General features: G+C 38.3%; 1 protein-coding gene across 1 annotated transcript in view; it reads left to right on the top strand.

Annotated features, from left to right (window-relative positions):
• The window catches only part of FAM155A (family with sequence similarity 155 member A), a 688,104-nt gene extending 668,129 nt beyond the window's left edge, over window positions 1–19,975 (top strand). The window contains exon 3 of the mRNA XM_025364784.1: window positions 18,435–19,975. Coding sequence (XP_025220569.1) covers window positions 18,435–18,724 — 290 coding nt within the window. The 3' untranslated portion in view covers window positions 18,725–19,975. The remainder of the gene's footprint in view (window positions 1–18,434) is intronic.
• Window positions 19,976–20,415: the final 440 nt, after the last annotated feature.

Genomic DNA, 20,415 nt, shown 5'->3' with positions numbered 1-20,415 from the left:
ATATCCTACCAGCTACAACAGGGAAAAATATCTTTGAGAAGAAAAATGCGGATGTCAGATTTCTTTTTTTTTTTTTAATTACACTTTTAAGTTCTGGGGTATGTGTGCAGAACGTGCAGGTTTGTTACATAGATATACACGAGCCATGATGGCTTGCTGCACCCATCAACTACATTAGGTATTTCTCCTAATGCTATCCCTCCTCCAGCCCCCCTCACCCTGACAGGCCCTGGTGTGTGATGCTTCCCTCCCTGTGTCCATGTGTTCTCATTGTTCAACTTCCACTAATGAGTGAGAACATGCAGTGTTTGGTTTTCTGTTCCTGTGTTAGTTTACTGAGAATGATGGTTTCCAGCTTCATCCATGTCCCTGCAAAGGACATGAACTCAACCTTCTTTATGGCTGCATAATATTCCATGGTGTACATGTGCCACCTTTCTTTATCCAGGCTATCACTGATGGGCATTTGGGTTGGTTCCACGTCTTTGCTATTGTGAACAGTGCTGCAATAAACATACATGTGCATGTGTCTTTATAGTAGAATGATTTATGATCCTTTGGATATACACCCAGTAATGGGATTGCTGAGTCCAGTGGTATTTCTAGTTCTAGATCCTTAAGGAATAGCCGCACTATCTTTCAGAATGGTTGAACTAATTTACATTCCCACCAACAGTGTAAAAGTGTTCCTATTTCTCCACATCCTCTCCAGCATCTGTTGTTTCCTAACTTTTTAATGTTCAGATTTCTCTTTCAAAGAGAGTAGACCAACGTGTGCACTGCCAGCTGTGAGAATCCCTCCCTGGCATGGAAGGTTGGACTGGCGTGAACAAGAGAGACAAGCCAACTGGATTTGTTTCCCCGGGGGTGTGTCGCCAGGACCCAGCAATTCCAGTCATTCCTGATGTATGGCACATATGGACGGAAAGCAGCAAGGCTTTGCCTGCCAAGCGGGAGATGGCGAGGGAGGCACGTGGCAGGAAGCAGGGATGAATCATGCCTCTCCACCCAGGTGGAGCACTCCCTTCTCCTGGCCATACAATACCTTAATTTTGCTCTTCATGTTGGAGCAAAAATAACTCTGCCCCTGGATTTCATAAAATAGACTTGAATGTTTCTAATATTCCTGCCATCACCTGTTTTTATTTTGTTTGCCTAAATTAGCTCCAGTGAATTTCTGTTCAATACAACCAAATCACCTCCAAATAAGACAGAAATAAAACAAAATGGGATGGAGGGAATATATGAAATGTTAGTAATTTGAAAATAAATAGGTTTGAAACATCTGATTGTAGCCAAAAAATGGTGAGGAATTTGTTGAAGAAAGTAAAACTTTGTCAATTTTCTCATTAATGAGCTTCATTAATTAGACAAATATAGGTTTCAAGTGTGTATGATGTTTTAAAGGATAAGTTATAATTAATAACAGCATGAATTTCACAAATTATGAAAAAATATGCATTTAAATATGGTCACATAAGGCCAAGTGTGGTGACTCATACCTGTAATCCCAGCACTTGGTGAGGCCAAGGTGGGCAGATCACTTGTGCCCAGGAGTTTGAGACCAGCCTGGGCAACACAGATCCCACTTCTACAAAAAGTACAAAATTAGCCAGGCATGGTGGCATTCAGCTGTAGGCCCAGCTACTTGAGAGAGAATGAGGCAGGAGGATCACTTGAGTCTGGAAGCTAAAGGCTCCAGTGTGAGCCAAGATCATGCCACTGCACTCCAGCCTGGGTGACAGAGCCAGACCCTGTCTCAAAACAAACCAACACACACACACACACACACACACAGCATAAATAAATAAATAAATGTGATCATATTGCAAATGACAGAAAACAAAAGGAATGGTAAAGAAGCATTTTCAGGTATTTAAAAATGTTATTAGATGATGATGAAAGCAGGGCCAAGCACTACAGTGCTGACAGTAACAGCAAGCGAATTAAGTTCTCCTTTTCAATCACTGTGAAACTCTTAGATGAAGAATGCAATACAGAGAAAAGTATAAAGAAAAATTATGGAAAAAAGTAAGAAAATTAAAATAATGGACAAAGATATATCAGACAAGCGTGCTAATATGTATAGAGATTACTTGAAAGTCAAACAAAATACACTCAAAAATCACAATAAAACAAAAACCTCAACAAATATAAACCAGAAAGTTGCACTTTATAACGACAAAGAATGTCATATTTTTCTTAGTTTAGTGATGAATGTCTAGTGAAATGTGTTTATGAACTTTCTGTGCCTATAGACATAATAACAAAATATTTAAAGCAAAATAATTAGAAACATTTGTAAAAGATATATGTCTCATTTGATGACTTTTAAATAGGGAAAACACATTAAAATAGCAATTAATGCTAACATTTGCAAAAAAAAGTCTATATAGTGAGACACAAGGAAAACAATTGAAAAAACTTTCTAAAGGTCACATTGTTGAACTTAATATAATGAAAAATAAGTTATAAAAGTACTCTATAAAATGTATCAAACAAATAAAACAAAACACAGCAAAAAAGCACTCAAGTAATTTAAGTACAAAAGATAATATAAAGTGCAATTACAAAATATGTACATAAGAGAATTGACTAAAGTTATTATCAAATGGAAATTTAGAGCAGTGTTTTATTTTTAAGAATAAATTTCGAGCAGTAAGTGTTTTATTTTTAAGAATAAATTTCGAGCAGTAAGTGTTTTATTTTAAAGAACATTTTACTCAATTTAACTGAGTAAAGTGACATTCAATTCAATATTGTTACAAAGATAAGAGTAAAAACAAATTAAACAAAGATGAAGAATTAACATAAAGATACCAATGCACTAACAAACAGAATAAGTACTGATGTATTCAAGAGCTGGATCTTTGATAATACAAATAAAACTAAGAAACCTTTCCAGTCTAATCAAGGATGAAAATAGAGATAAAATAGAAACAAAATGTTAACAATGAAGAAGAAAATCTAGACAAATTAAGGGTTTTAAAATGAGACAACAGACCTGCAGAGGAGCGGAGCAAGATGGCCGAATAGGAACAGCTCCAGTCTCCAGCTCCCAGCGCGAGCGAAACAGAAGACAGGTGATTTCTGCATTTTCAACTGAGGTACTGCGTTCATCTCACTAGGGAGTGCCGGACAGTCAGTGCTGGTCAGCTGCTGCAGCCCGACCAGCGAGAGCTGAAGCAGGGTGAGGCATCGCCTCACCTGGGAAGTGCAAGGGGGAAGGGAATCCCTTTTCCTAGCCAGGGGAAATGAGATACACAACACGTGGAAAATCGGGTAACTCCCACCCCGATACTGCGCTTTACCAAGGGTCTTAGCAAATGGGCACACCAGCAGATTATACCCCACACCTGGCCAGGAGGGTCCCACGCCCACGGAGCCTCCCTCATTGCTAGCACAGCAGTCTGAGATCTAATGGCAAGGCAGCAGCGAGGCTGGGGGAAGCGTACCCACCAATGCTGACGCTTAAGTAGGTAAACAAAGCTGCTGGGAAGCTCGAACTGGGTGGAGCTCACAGCAGCTCAAGGAGGTCTGCCTGTCTCTGTAGACTCCACCTCTGGGGACAGGGCACAGCTAAACAACAACAACAACAACAACAAGCAGCAGAAACCTCTGCAGACGCAAACAACTCTGTCTGACAGCTTTGAAGAGAGCAGTGGATCTCCCAACACGGAGGCTGAGATCTGAGAATGGACAGACTGCCTACTCAAGTGGGTCCCTGACCCCTGAGTAGCCTAACTGGGAAACATCCCCCACTAGGGGCAGACCGACACCCCACACCTCACATGGTGGAGTACACCCCTGAGAGGAAGCTTCCAAAGCAAGAATCAGACAGCTACACTTGCTGTTCAGCAATATTCTATCTTCTGCAGCCTCTGCTGCTGACACCTAGGCAAACAGGGTCTGGAGTGGACCTCAAGCAATCTGCAACAGACCTACAGCTGAGGGTCCTGACTGTTAGAAGGAAAACTAACAAACAGGAATGACACCCACACCAAAACCCCATCAGTACGTCACCATCATCAAAGACCAGAGGCAGATAAAACCACAAAGATGGGGAAAAAGCGGGGCAGAAAAGCTGGAAATTCAAAAAATAAGCACGCGTCTCCCCTTCCAAAGGAACGTAGCTCATCGCCAGCAACGCATCAAAGCTGGATGGAGAATGACTTTGACGAGATGAGAGAAGAAGGCTTCAGTCCATCAACTTTCTCCGAGCTAAAGGAGGAATTATATACCCAGCACAAAGAAACTAAAAATCTTGAAAAAAGAGTGGAAGAATTGATAACTAGAATCATTAATGCAGAGAAGGCCATAAACGAACTGACAGAGATGAAAACCATGACACGAGAAATATGTGACAAATGCACAAGCTTCAGTAACAGACTCGATCAACTGGAAGAAAGAGTATCAGCGATTGAGGATCAAATGAATGAAATGAAGCGAGAAGAGACATCTAAAGAAAAAAGAAGAAAAAGAAATGAACAAAGCCTGCAAGAAGTATGGGATTATGTAAAAAGACCAAATCTACGTCTGATTGGGGTGCCTGAAAGTGAGGGGGAAAATGGAACCAAGTTGGAAAACACTCTTCAGGATATCATCCAGGAGAACTTTCCCCAACCTAGTAAGGCAGGCCAACATTCAAATTCAGGAAATACAGAGAATGCCACAAAGATACTCCTCGAGAAGAGCAACTCCCAGACACATAATTGCCAGATTCACCAAAGTTGAAATGAAGGAAAACATCTTAAGGGCAGCCACAGAGACAGGTCGGGTTACCCACAAAGGGAAGCCCATCAGACTAACAGCAGATGTTTCGGCAGAAACTCTCCAAGCCAGAAGAGAGTGGGGGCCAATATTCAACATTCTTAAAGAAAAGAATTTTAAACCCAGAATTTCATATCCAGCCAAACTAAGTTTCATAAGTGAAGGAGAAATAAAATCCTTTACAGATAAGCAAATGCTTAGAGATTTTGTCACCACCAGGCCTGCCTTACGAGAGACCCTGAAGGAAGCACTAAACATGGAAAGGAACAACCGGTACCAGCCATTGCAAAAACATGCCAAAATGTAAAGACCATCGAGGCTAGGAAGAAACTGCATCAACTAATGAGCAAAATAACCAGTTAATATCATAATGGGAGGATCAAGTTCACACATAACAATATTAACCTTAAATGTAAATGGACTAAATGCTCCAATTAAAAGACACAGACTGGCAAATTGGATAAAGAGCCAAGACCCATCAGTCTGCTGTATTCAGGAGACCCATCTCACATGCAGAGACATACATAGGCTCAAAATAAAGGGATGGAGGAAGATCTACCAAACAAATGGAGAACAAAAAAAAGCAGGGGTTGCAATACTAGTCTCTGATAAAACAGACTTTAAACCATCAAAGATCAAAAGAGACAAGGCCATTACATAATGGTAAAGGGATCAATTCAACAGGAAGAGCTAATGATCCTAAATATATATGCACCCAATACAGGAGCACCCAGATTCATAAAGCAAGTCCTTAGAGACTTACAAAGAGACTTAGACTCCCACACAATAATAATGGGAGACTTTGACACCCCACTGTCAACATTAGACAGATCAGTGAGACAGAAAGTTAACAAGGATATCCAGGAATTGAACTCATCTCTGCAGCAAACAGACCTAATAGACATCTACAGAACTCTCCACCCCAAGTCAACAGAATATACATTCTTCTCAGCACCACATCACACTTATTCCAAAATTGACCACAGAATTGGAAGTAAAGCACTCCTCAGAAAATGTACAAGAACAGAAATTATAACAAACTGTCTCTCAGACCACAGTGCAATCAAACTAGAACTCAGGACTAAGAAAATCAAAACCGCTCAACTACATGGAAACTGAACAACCTGCTCCTGAATGACTGCTGGGTACATAATGAAATGAAGGCAGACATAAAGATGTTCTTTGAAACCAATGAGAACAAAGATACAACATACCAGAATCTCTGGGACACATTTAAAGCAGTGTGTAGAGGGAAATTTATAGCACTAAATGCCCACAAGAGAAAGCTGGAAAGATCTAAAATTGACACTCTAACATCACAATTGAAAGAACTAGAGAAGCAAGAGCAAACACATTCAAAAGCTAGCAGAAGGCAAGAAATAACTAAGATCAGAGCAGAACTGAAGGAGATAGAGACACAAAAAACCCTCCAAAAAATCAATGAATCCAGGAGTTGGTTTTTTGAAAAGATCAACAAAATTGACAGACCGCTAGCAAGACTAATAAAGAAGAAAAGAGAGAAGAATCAAATAGACGCAATAAAAAATGATAAAGGGGATATCACCACCTACCCCACAGAAATACAGACTACCAGCAGAGATAGTATAAACACCTCTACACAAATAAACTAGAAAATCTAGAAGAAATGGATAATTTCCTGGACACGTACACTCTCCCAAGACTAAACCAGGAAGAAGCTGAATCCTTGAATAGACCAATAGCAGGCTCTGAAATTGAGGCAATAATTAATAGCCTACCAACCAAAAAAAGTCCAGGACCAGATGGATTCACAGCTGAATTCTACCAGAGGTACAAGCAGGAGTTGCTGCCATTCCTTCTGAAACTATTCCAATCAATAGAAAAAGAGGGAATCCTCCCTAACTCATTTTATGAGGCCAACATCACCCTGATACCAAAGCCTGGCAGAGACACAACAAAAAAAGAGAATTTTAGACCAATATCCCTGATGAACATCGATGCAAAAATCCTCAATAAAACACTGACAAACTGGATCCAGCAGCACATCAAAGAGCTTATCCACCATGATCAAGTGGGCTTCATCCCTGGGATGCAAGGCTGGTTCAACATACACAAATCAATCAATGTAATCCAGCATATAAACAGAACCAAAGACAAAAACTACATGATTATCTCAATAGATGCAGAAAAGGCCTTTGACAAAATTCAATAGCCCTTCATGCTAAAAATGCTCAATAAATCTGGTATTGATGGAACGTGTCTCAAAATAATAAGAACTATTTATGACAAACCCACAGCCAATATCATACTGAATGGGCAAAAACTGGAAAAATTCCCTTTGAAACCTGGCACAAGACAGGGATGCCCTCTCTCACCACTCCTATTCAACATAGTGTTGGAAGTTCTGGCTAGGGCAATCAGATAAGAGAAATAAATAAAGGGTATTCAGTTAGGAAAAGAAGAAGTCAAATTGTCCCTGGTTGCAGATGACATGATTGTATATTTAGAAAACCCCATTGTCTCAGCCCAAAATCTCCTTAAGCTGATAAGAAACTTCAGCAAAGTCTCAGGATACAAAATTAATGTGCAAAAATCACAAGCATTCTTATACACCAGTAACAGACAAACAGAGAGCCAAATCATGAATGAACTTCCATTCACAATTGCTTCAAAGAGAATAAAATACCTAGGAATCCAACTTACAAGGGATGTAAAGGACCTCTTCAAGGAGAACTACAAACCACTGCTAAGTGAAATCAAAGAGGACACAAACAAATGGAAGAACATACCATGCTCATGGATAGGAAGAATCAATATCGTGAAAATGGCCATACTGCCCAAGGTAATTTATACATTCAATGCCATCCCCATCAAGCTACCAATGACTTTCTTCACAGAATTGGAAAAAACTGCTTTAAAGTTCATATGGAACAAAAAAAGAGCCCGCATTGCCAAGATAATCCTAAGTCAAAAGAACAAAGCTGGAGGCATCACACTACCTGACTTCAAACTATACTACAAGGCTACAGTAACCAAAACAGCATGGTACTGGTACCAAAACAGAGATATAGACCAATGGAACAGAACAGAGTCCTCAGAAATAATACCACACATCTACAGGCATCTGATATTTGACAAACCTGAGAAAAACAAGAAATGGAGAAAGGATTCCCTATTTAATAAATGGTGCTGGGAAAATTGGCTAGCCATAAGTTAGAAAGCTGAAACTGGATCCTTTCCTTACTCCTTATACGAAAATTAATTCAAGATGGATTAGACACTTAAATGTTAGACCTAATACCATAAAAACCCTAGAAGAAAACCTAGGTAATACCATTCAGGACATAGGCATGGGCAAGGACTTCATGTCTAAAACACCAAAAGCAATGGCAACAAAAGCTAAAATTGACAAATGGGATCTAATTAAACTGAAGAGCTTCTGCACAGCAAAAGAAACTACCATCAGCGTGAACAGGCAACCTATAGAATGGGAGAACATTTTTGCAATCTACTCATCTGACAAAGGGCTAATATCCAGAACCTACAAAGAACTCAAACAAATTTACAAGAAAAAAACAAACAACCCCATCAAAAAGTGGGCAAAGGATATGAACAGACATTTCTCAAAAGAAGACATTCATACAGCCAACAGACACATGAAAAAATGCTCATCATCACTGGCCATCAGAGAAATGCAAATCAAAACAACAATGAGATACCATCTCACACCAGTTAGAATGATGATCATTAAAAAGTCAGGAAACAACAGGTGCTGGAGAGGATGTGGAGAAATAGGAACACTTTTACGCTGTTGGTGGGACTCTAAGCTAGTCCAACCATTGTGGAAGAGTGTGGCAATTCCTCAAGGATCTAGAACTAGAAATGCCATTTGACCCAGCCATCCCATTACTGGGTATATACCCAAAGGATTATAAATCATGCTGCTATAAAGACACATGCACACGTATGTTTATTGCGGCACTATTCACAATAGCAAAGACTTGGAATCAACCCAAATGTCCATCAGTGACAGACTGGATTAAGAAAACGTGGCACATATACACCATGGAATACTATGCAGCCATAAAAAAGGATGAGTTTTTGTCCTTTGTAGGGACATGGATGCAGCTGGAAACCATCATTCTCAGCAAACTATCGCAAGAACAGAAAACCAAGCACCACATGTTGTCACTCATAGGTGGGAACTGAACAATGAGATCACTTGGACTCGGGAAGAGGAACATCACACACCGGGGCCTATCATGGGGAGGGGGTTGGGGGGAGGGATTGCATTGGGAGTTATACCTGATGTAAATGACGAGTTGATGGGTGCTGACCAGTTGATGGGTGCAGCACACCAACATGGCACAAGTATACATATATAACACACCTGCACATTATGCACATGCACCCTAGAACTTAAAGTATTTTTAAAAATTAAAAAATAAATAAAATGAGACATTATACACAACTCTATAATAATAAATCTAATCTTATATACAAGCTATTTTTAGAGAAATATGAACTATCAAAATTGATGCAAAGTAACCATGACAGATTAATAAACATGAAAGAAATTGAAAAGGTATGAAAATTACCTTTAGGAAACATTATCCAGAATGCTTTATAAATTTCACGCCATATAAACTATCCTAGAGGGTGAAAATACTTAATTCCTCTTTCTAAAACTATAACTACATATATTTTTATATAATCTCACTTGATAATAAACATGCCAGATGTAAAATAAATACTGGAAAGTCAAAGTACAGCAACGTAGCTACAATTTCACTTTAAATATATTTTTATATATGAGATTCACAAATTACATGCAGGTTGTATGTGTGTGTATATATCTGCATGTTCACATTAATAAAAAACATTGAGAAAACCAATTGCAGTAGTTTCTTCTTTCAGATGAAAAAGACTATGTTACTGTTTTCTAAGCTTCAGCAGTCAGATTTTTTTTTAAAGTTCATTACTAGTTTAAACATTTGAAAAATTTGTCTCATATATTCTTGGACTCTATGTCAAAATGTAAATTACTGCGATAAAGATTGTACTTAAATAATGCCATGTTTTATTGTAAGGATTTCCTTAGAAAATATTTATTCCTTAGATATAAGGAAAATATTTATTTCTTAGATTCCTTAAGATCTCCTTAGAATAAAGGAACTTTATTGACTTTCTTGTGCTTAAATAGTATTCGTAGTGACTATACTTGAGTAATTGTTTTGAGCTGTGAAAAATAAGAACTTTTTGGTAAGTGGCTTTGACTAGTTGGAAAATAAAAATAATAATTTAAAATAGAGGATCTTTAAAGCCCCTTCTAATAAATTCTTTTCTATATTTTATTTTATTTTTAATTTTTAAGTTTGGTGGATACATAGTAGGTGCATATATGTATGGGGTACATGAGATATTTTGATACAGGCATACAATGCATAATAATCTCATCAGGCTAAATGGGGTACCCTCAAAATATGAGCTTATTTGAAAATAGGGTCTTTGTAAATGTAATTTATTAAGTTGAAATGAGGCCATACTAGATTGCGGTGGGCCTGGGATCCAATATGCTGGTGTCTTATAAGAACTGCAAAGACACTGAGACACACAGGAAAGGCCACGTGGGGACAGAAGCAGCAGTTAGAGTGATGCCTGACAGCCAAGAAGCTCTAGGGACGGCTGGCAGCCAACAGTGACTGGGAAGAGCCCAGGAAGGATCCTCCCCTTGAACCCCAGAGGGAGCAAAGCCCTGCCCACACCTGGATCTCAGACTTCCAGCCTCCAGAACTCAGAAAATACTTTTCTGCTGTGTTATTTTTTTAATTTTCAAAACATTTTTAATTTTTGTAGGTACATAATAGGTGTAATATTATTGATATATCTTATACAGGCATACGATGTGTAATAAACACATCAGGGTAAATGGGGTACCCACCTCCTCAAGCATTGATTCTGTATGTTACAAACAATCCAATTATACTCTTTTAGTTAAACTGCACAATACATCATTGTTGACTGTAGTTACCCTGTTGTACTAACAAATACTAGATCTTATTCATTCTATCTAACTGTATTTTTGCACCCATTAGCCATCCCCACTACCAATCCCCCACTACCAATCCCCCACTACCCTTCCCAGCCTATAGTAACCATTATTCTATTTTCTATCTCTATGAGTTCAATCGTTTTAATTTTTTAGCTCTCACAAATAGGCAAGAACATACAAAGTTTGTCTTTCTGTGCTTGGCTTATTTCACTTAACATAATGACCTCCAGTTCCATCTGTGTTGTTGTAAATGACCAGGATCTCCCTTTTTGGTTTTTTTTTTTTTTTTTTTTTTTTTTTGGATTTTTAGTAGAGAAGGGGTTTTTCTGTGTTAACCAGGGTGGTCTCAATCTCCTGACCTCGTGATCCACCCACCTTGACTTCCTAAACTGCTGGGATTACAGGCGTTAGCCACCGTGCCTGGCCTATTTTTAGTTTTCTGAGGAACCTCCATACTTTTCTCCATAGGGACTGTACTACTTCTCATTCCCATGAACAGTGTTCCCTTTTCCCCACAACCTCACCAGCATTTGTTATTGCCTGTCTTTGGGGTAAAAGCCATTTTAACTGTGGTGAGATGATATTTCACTGCAGCTTTGATTTGCATTCCTCTGATGATCAACTGTGTTGAGCACTTTTTTATATACCTCTTTGCCTTTTATATGTCTACTTTTGAGAAATGTCTATTCAGATCTTTTGCCAATTTTAAAATTGAATTATTAGATTTTTTCCTATGGAATTGTCTCAGCCCCTTATATATTCTGCTTATTAAGCCCTTTCCAAATGAGTATTTTTCAAATGTGTTCTTCCATTCTGCGGGCTGTCTCTTCATTTTGTTGATTATTTTCTTTGCCATGCAGAAACGTTTTAACTTGGTATGATCCCATTTGTCCATTTTTGCTTTGGTTGCCTGTGCTTGCAGGGTATTACTCAAGAAATTGTTGACTAGAGCAACATCCTGGAGACTTTCCCCAGTGCTTTCTTTTAGTAATTTCATAGTTTGAGATCTTAGATTTAAGTCTTTAAGTCATCTTTTTTTTTTTTTTTTTTTTTTTTTTTTTTTTGAGACAGTCTTGCTCTGTTGCCCAGGCTGGAGTGCAGTGGCACAATCTCGACTCACTGCAACCTCTGCCTCCTGGGTTCAAGCGGTTCTCCTGCCTCAGCCTCCCCAGTAGCTGGGATTACAAGCTTGTGCCACCATGCCCAGCTAATTTTTACATTTTTAGTAGAGATGAGGTTTCACCATGTTGTCCAGGGTGGTCTCACACTCCTGGCCTCAAGTGATCCATCTGCCTTTGACTCCCAAAGTGATAGGGTTACAGGTGTGAGCCACAGCACCTGGCCCCTTAAGTCTTTAGATCACTTTGATTTGATTTTCATATATGGCAAGAAATAGGAGTCTAGTTTCATTCTTCTGCATATGGATATCTAGTTTTCCTGGCACCATTTATTTAAGAGACTGTCCTTTTCCCCAACTTATGTACTTGCCACCTTTGTTGAAAATGACTCCACTGTAGATGTATGGATTTGTTTCTGGGTTCTCTATTCTGTTCCATTGGTCTATGTGTCTGTTTTTATGTTAATATCATGCTATTTTGGTTACTGTACCTCTGCAGTACAATTTGAAGTCAGATAATGTTATTCCTCTAGTTTTGTTCCTTTTGCTAAGGATAACTTTGGCTATTCTGGGCCTTTTGTGTTTCCATATAAATTTTAGAATTATTTTATTTCTGTGAAGAACATTATTGGTATTACTGCAATTACTTTTCCACCAACCTAATATTTTTTACAGGGATTGCACTGAATCTGTAGCTTGCTTTGGGTAGCATGGACATTTTAACAATACTGATTCTTCCAATTCATGAACATGGAATATCTTTCCATTTTTTGTGTCCTCTTTAATTTCTTTCATCAATGTTGCATAGTTTTTACTGTAGAGATCTTTCACTTTTTTGGTTAATTCGTAGGTATTTTATTTGTAGCTATCATACATGGGATTGCTTTCTTGATTTCTTTTTCAGATTGTTCACTGATGACATATAGAAATGTTACTCAATTTTGTATGTCGATTTTGTATCCTGTAACTTTACTGAATTTGTTTATTAGTTCTAGCAGTTTTTTGGTGGAGTTTTTAGTTTTTCCCATATATAAAATTGTGACATTTGGGGCTGGATGATAATTAATATAAGAAAAATAAATTTAAATAAATTTAAAAACAAAATCGTATCATCTGCAACAAAGAATAGTTTGACTTATTCTTTTCCAATAAGTCAAATTGGATGCCCTTCTTTCTCTTGTCTGATTCCTCTAGGTAGGAATTCCCCTGATAATAAATTCTGATTTTACTATTTATCTCTACTTACAACATGAGTCATTAATATTATGTGAGATTTTCTTACCTGCCATGCACTGGTCTAAACAATTTATGTGTATTATTTAATTCTCAAAAAGAAAAAATCTCTGTGAGGTTAGTACTGTAATGTCAAACTGATTCACTAGAGATTTCAAATAGAACAGCTTATAAGCAAAATGTATCAGAACAACATTTCACTACCCAGAAAATTTGCTTTTGTTTTTTCCTAATGCTAATTTGTGCAATTGTACTTGTTTGTGCAAGGAGGTTCTTGTTTGAGAAATTATTTTTATTTGGAAATATGTTTTTATAGTTTCTTCAATGCTGAGGAAAAAGTCATTTCTGTAGGTAGGTGGAAAATTTCCTAGGAGATTTGCCCCAGCAGGTTATCTGTGTGCAGGTGGTTTTTGGAGGAGAACTCTCAGGCATGCTACCTATGATGGGGTGAAGAAGGAGAAATTTGGTAGAGGGAAAAAATCTGAAGCTGGAATGGCCCTTGAGAGATGTCTTGACTTCAGTCAAGTGGGCCCAGCCTTGGGACCCCTCCCTTGTTTGGAGGCTGCCCAGGGCCTGAGAAATAGGTCAAGGCTGCTGACTTCAACCAACGGCAGTGTCTGGAAGGCATGCAGGGTGAAACCCTCTGTAGATAGGACTCCAAGCTGGAGGAGTCTGTGCCCCCAGGTCCCAAGAAGGTCATTGATCTGCTTAAGTGACCCAGTGACTCTATGTAAGTCAAAGAAATAACGGCCTTAGAAGGCTGCATATCCTTGCGTACTCAGAAATGCATTTGACAGAGAAAAAGGCATCTGTCAGAATTCAAGGCAGAGAAGAATGATGTAGAAAAAAAGAGCTGGAAAATTTTCTAGGCAGTCCTAACCAAAAAGATTGTTTTATGGCTTAAATCCAAAAGAATCGAAGAATAGGTAAGGAGATAATAATCAAAACCTCTTAGAAATTAGAAAGTCGATGCATACTAACAGATTTGCTGAAACTTAGGAAAAGTAATATGAAGCAACAGAGAGGAAACAGAGTCAGTCCGATTTACATCCAGACTCAGGGATTGACAACACGAGATGCAATGGAAGAAAAGGCAAAATAAGGAAGACTGGGTGGAAGTCAGTTTTAAGAGGCAGTCAGGTCCCCAAATCCCATTCCCTATTTCCATCCCAGAGACTGGGGGCATATTTCTTTCTGGAGGAAACTTTTTCTTTTTGAGGTGACATAGAAAAAGTATGAGCAACAGTAGGAGGAGTTCAGGGCAGGGGACCACCCTGACCACCAGGATCCAATGCACACCCCCACCCTGAAGCTGAGACTCCCCCAGCCCCATCCTGCTGCTCCCTCCTGCTCCCTGGCCTTCTGCTTCCTGGATAGATATTGGATAGACTTTTCTGGGGAGTCTGATCAACCTAAAGACAGAATTTTAAAAGTTTCTCCATGCTGGCCAGGCACGGTGGCACCCGCCTGTAATCCCAGCACTTTGGGAGGCCAAGGCGGTAGATCACCAGGTCAAGAGATCTAGACCATCCTGGCCAACATGGTGAAACCCTATCTCTACTAAAAATACAAAAAAATTAGCCAGGCATGTTGGTGGGAGCCTGTGGTCCCACCTACTCGGGATGCTGAGGCAGGAGAATCACTTGAACCCGGGAGGCGGAAGTTGCAGTGAGCCGAGGTGGCGCCACTGCATTCTAGCGTGGTGACAGAGAGAGAGTCCATCTCAAAATAAAATAAAATAAAATAAAAAAGTTTATCCATCCTAACCGTTCAGGCATGTCATCTCACAGTGCGGCTCACCGGCCACAGTCCTCCTTAGGTGCCCAGACTTCCTGTCCTTTTCATTTTGTGCAGACAACTAGAAATGCATGGTGTTTCCATGAGAAGAACAAGAGACAAACAAACACAAAAGGTGGCAACACAGAGAAAATGGAGGGAATTTATTCAGAGACGGAATGAAACACAACAAATAAGGGTACCCCAAATATCTCAGATATCTCAGAGTGAAAAAAACATCAACATGGTCACCACAAAATAAGAACAGTTGCTTCAAAAAGCAACATTCCGATAACACGAAGGAACTCTTGGAACTTAGTCCTAGGGAAAAAAGCAAAATTCAGTGAAATTATGTCCCGTGAAAACTCACCAAATTCTCCTGAAACTAGAGTTAAGGGATGAAGTAATATGAAATATTAACAGCAGAGGTAAGAAAATTAAAGGACAAGTTCTGAAGGTCCAACAGCCAAACGTAGGACCAGTGATTGAATAAATCTGAAGAATGATCATTTCTAAATTAGAATTCCATACCTAGCCAAATAATCAATTAAATGTGAGGTAGAATAAACACATTTTAAGGCATATGGCATCTTGGAAATTCACCTCATGAGCTTTTCCTACTGAAGGCACTAGAGGTTGTAAACCCCCAAAAGGAGAAAGAAGGGGATGAGGCACAGGATACAGGGAACAGGGGATCCAGCACTGCAGTGTGCAGAGCGGTAGAAACTCATCAGGCATGACGGCAACCAGTCCAGACGGTGGGAGGCTCCAAGAGATATTTCTTCAGAAAAGAACTGATAGAACACCTGATGCAAATGAAACAACTGGCAATGCATTTGGGTTGAATTAGTTAGAAAAGGGAACATAACAAGTATTATCTGTAGAAAAAAAAAATGAAGCGGTACAGGGATAGAAAATTGGACTTTACTACATGGTTGAACTAAGAATTACATTTATGTCATCCTAATACTGTAAAGGCAACAGCAGGTATCAAAGTTACTATTTATGGAGGAATGGGTGAGGGTTTGGTGGGAAGCATATTTGCTGGAAGAAGGAGGAGAATAAATGTTTTATCTCCACATTTCCTGAGGGGAATCTACAGATAATGCTAAAAAATGAAAAATCAAGAAGAGCATAAAACATGTTATTCTCAGAAAAGGAGCTAAATACAAAGCAGCTGAAAGATATGGAAATATTTGCCTTTGAGAAAGAAGAATTTAAGATGTGGGAGGTGGAGGATTTTTTGTTATTTTGTAAAATACTCTGGAATTATTTTATCTTAATATAGATGTGTTATTCATAAGTTTGAGTAAAAACTTGTTAAAAAGATGGACAGGAGAGAAAAAAGAAAGAATATTAATTGTGCCAGACAAAAAGAAGGGTTCATTTATTGGCCTGAATGAACTGCTTCTATTTTTTTTCTGCGATGACTTTAGTTGTAAATCAGCAAACCAGTTTCTGAGCAACTTTGGAAGAGCTTCTTATTTACATAACGTTGTTAAATATATTCTGATTATTAACATTCTAAAATGTTGATCTAAAGGACTTCTAGATTTCTATTTTTATAATCTTATTGTAAACTCCTTTTGTTATAGTATGTAGTATTGGAAACGTATATTTCAATAAATGATTAGTCTACCACTGAGATATCTTATATGAAAAAAGAAAATATCATACAATAAAAATGTCAGAGCTGAAGACCTCATTAATTCAGTTTTTTTTTTTATATTCTACCTAGGCGAAGGTGAAGTTTACCTTTGAATGCCTAAGAAGAAATGAATATTGTAAGCATCATTATAAGGATATCTTGTTCATTTCTTTAAAAGAAACCGAAGATTGAATGTATATTATTTGAGATTCTTTTTAATTAAATAAATAGGTATACTGAGTTTATTCATGTAATAAATGCTCATTAAGTATTTTGTTCAGGCGTTCTGCTACATGAGAATGCAAAACTAAGAATGTATAGTTTATGCTTTTAAATTGACAGATAAGAAAATTGAAATTAAAATGAGCAATTGTGATTAAAATAAAAATAACAATAATTGCTATAATTAAGGGTTAAGCAAAATGCTAATAGCCCAGGGGTATGAGTACAAGCTTCATACAGGGAGTTTCACTTGAACTACATTTGGAGGATAAATGAGAAGTATGTAGAGGAATTGATGGAGGACATTTTAGAAAGAAACAGTGACTTGGCTAGTGATACAGGCTTGGGTGCTCTGGGACGAGCCAATGCTTCAGGAATGTGGGAACATTGAGCAGTGAGCCTGGAGAGAGAGGAGAGACCTTTAGATTTTATTGTTTAGGTTGAAGCAATGAGATACCATTGATAACTATTGTTATTCACAGTAGCCCAAATTTTCATGTTATTTCTATGTGCTAGCCACTGAACCAAGCATATTACATGAAAAATCTCATGTAATCCTTACAACTCTACTATTATCCCCATTTTTAAGTTTTTCAAGCATGACATTAATATGACAAAATTTGTCTAGAAAGTTCATTCTAACACCCACGAATAAATGATTCAGTCAAGTAGAAAAAAAAATACACAATGATTTATACAGCTTGCATAAAAATATTCTATGTAATACAGCAAGGTAAAGGATTGGAAAGATTGTAGATACACAGTGGTTTTATTCTTTTCACTACTTCCAAAGTTTTAAAATGTGCATCTGTCAATTTTAAAATAACAATGTGTGTTATCAGAGGAAGAAGAGAAAAAGGGAAGGAAGAGTTTCAGCAAGGAGGAATAAAGTGAAGAGAGAACAAGAGAAGCAGAGACAGACAATTCCTGATAGGCACAATTGGAGGACAGATCAAATGACAAGATGAACAGCAGAGAGACTCCTTCGTGATGGTCCAAGCAAAAGATAAGGAAGCCTCAATTCAGGCAGACTTCTATAGAAAGCAAATGGAGAAGATGGAGAAAAATAAGAGAAATGTTTAGAAAATAAATCAAAATGACCCGATCACCCATTGGACACATAGATGGTTTTGCCCATTCTCCCAGACAGGGAGAGAGAAGACTTGATGAGGCTTCTGAGAGGAAACGATGATAACATGGTTCCTAGAGCTATGACGTGATGATCTGTTGCTTATTTCACTCAGCATAACTAGCTAATGTCAGTTTATGCATTGCATAAATTGGTCACATTCCTGTTAAAGAAGAAAGGATGGTTGCATGTACTTGATCTCCAGGTTGATCCAGAACCTCAAGTTCTGACTTTGACTTAATGAAATCTTCTATTCTGTATTCCCAACAATCCAGAACTTTCATGGTGTGACTGGCAGGAATATAAAAGAACAACTTGAGGAATCTAACAATACTGGTTTGAGACCATGGGTGACTCTTTATCCAATTGTATTGACTTGATTTTCCTTTAAAAAAAGTCTAATTGCCTGTAAGGTTGTGTGGGTTAGAATGTTAAAGCAACAGCTTCACTCTACTATGTCGCAAATATATTTCCTTCCTGCTGACACTCTGCTTCCTTCTTCCTACAGGGCTTTATGAAACCTTTCTAACCAATGATGAACCAGAATGCTGTGACGTCAGGAGAGAAGAAAAATCAAATAACCCATCCAAAGGGACCGTAGAGAAAAGTGACTCCTGTCACAGGACATCGCTCACAGTGTCATCAGCAACAAGACTGTGCAACAGCAGACTCAAGCTGTGTGTTCTTGTACTGATTCTCTTACACACAGTGCTCACAGCCTCGGCAGCACAGAATACAGCCGGACTGAGCTTTGGAGGCATCAACACGCTGGAAGAAAACTCAACTAATGAGGAGTAACGGAAGGACGAGTGTCACCACAGCAGCAGCTGGCCCGCCATGAAAAATGGCAACTGCTGTCTCATGTAACAGAAACTGGGTGCTTTTACCCTCGAATTACTTATTGCAAGGCCTTTAGGGTAAAATTTAAACAGATGGGCCTGAATCCAAACAAGGACACAACCACAGCTTTTTATTGACTAAAAGGCTGGAAAGTGACTTTAAATTTCTCACACCATTTTATACACTGTGTTTTAATGTTTGGAGGTTTTATTTGCTTTCGTTTTGGTTTGGGTTTATTTGTTTGTTTATTTTTTGCACTTGTTAATGCAGGATTTATTTTGGGGGATGGTTTCTCAGAGGTAAACTAAGTCTTTTCACTGTCTCTATCTCTCTATATTTCTAGTCATTGTGTGTGTTCATCAGATAGTTCTGTCTTTATGTCCTGTCAGTTTCTATTAGAGGAATGATTGCTATGACCTCATGGTATAGCAAAAAACAACAACAAAAAAAGAATAAAAAATAAAAAAGACAAAAAAAAGAAAACAACAAAAAATAAAAATAAAAAAAATCCCTAAGTCTCCCTTCTACCCACAGAACCAATACCCTTCCCGGCCTTTCCTTTCCCTCGCCCTCTTCTCGTCCCCTAAGCAAACAACATCCGCTTGCTTCTGTCTGTGTAACCACAGTGAATGGGTGTGCACACTTGGTGGGCCTCTGAGCCCCTGTTGCACAAACCCACACCAGAGCGGAGCCAAGGGGGCCTGGCAGGAGTTCCTTTTTAGCTGAACAAACAAGTGCTCTCCATAATAGGTGGAATCAGACAGTTAACACATTTTTATGTTGAAAACTAAATAAAAGGAAAAAAATAAAAAAAAAAAAACACTATCATGAACTGTATTGCTCCAGTTCCCATCCCCAGGTGGCCCAGCCCTTTCTTGCTGGTCCAGTTGGACAGGAGCAGCTATCTAGAATCAGGATGCAGGGAGTGAGGAAGTTTTTCCTTTGACAATGGAGGTGGGCTTTCATTGTGATTTCAGTTCTGTTGCAGTAACATACGAGCACATTTTGGCCATTGTAATTACAGGGAACAAAGGGATTGCGGACACATATCTGGACTTCTTTTCCTCCCTTATTGTTGTGGAAGAGACACTAGAAATGCTCAAACACCTGCAATATACAGAATATATACAATTTTATTCCAGTATTTCCCTAACATATGGTTTAAAATTATTCCAGGTATACAGTGTATGCAATTCTGCATTATCACAGAGGAACAACTTCTTTTTAAAAAAATAAATAGGTCAGCCATTTTTATTAATGTGCAAAAACTATCACTCTAACATGCTCTAGGTAGTTGAGGAAAAGAGGTCTGATCACTCTGTTTGTATTTTTTTTCTTTGTGGGAACATTTCACCTGCTGAGTGTATATGAATTTGCTTTCTATAAAAGGCTTTTATGAGTTTACAGTAGAATCAGTGGAAGGAAGAGTTAATAAGGGCTGTTTTTAAAAAAAAACAAACAAACAAAACAAATAATTAAAAAAAAAAATTTACATTCCTTCCTATTCTCTAACTACACTTGGGAAGTGCACTTCAGATAAGTTTGCAGTGTGACTGAGAGATGAAGGAAATCCGTAGAAAAGGTCCTCTTAGCGAACAAAATTTAGTTATTAACTTTATAGCTATGAAATTTCCCCGGGCATTTGTTTT

Source organism: Theropithecus gelada, chromosome 17 (genome assembly GCF_003255815.1).
Source record: "Theropithecus gelada isolate Dixy chromosome 17, Tgel_1.0, whole genome shotgun sequence".
NCBI classification, from domain to species: Eukaryota; Metazoa; Chordata; class Mammalia; order Primates; family Cercopithecidae; genus Theropithecus; species Theropithecus gelada.
Note: the sequence above shows the minus strand (reverse complement) of the source record. Positions and strands in the feature narration are given on the sequence as shown.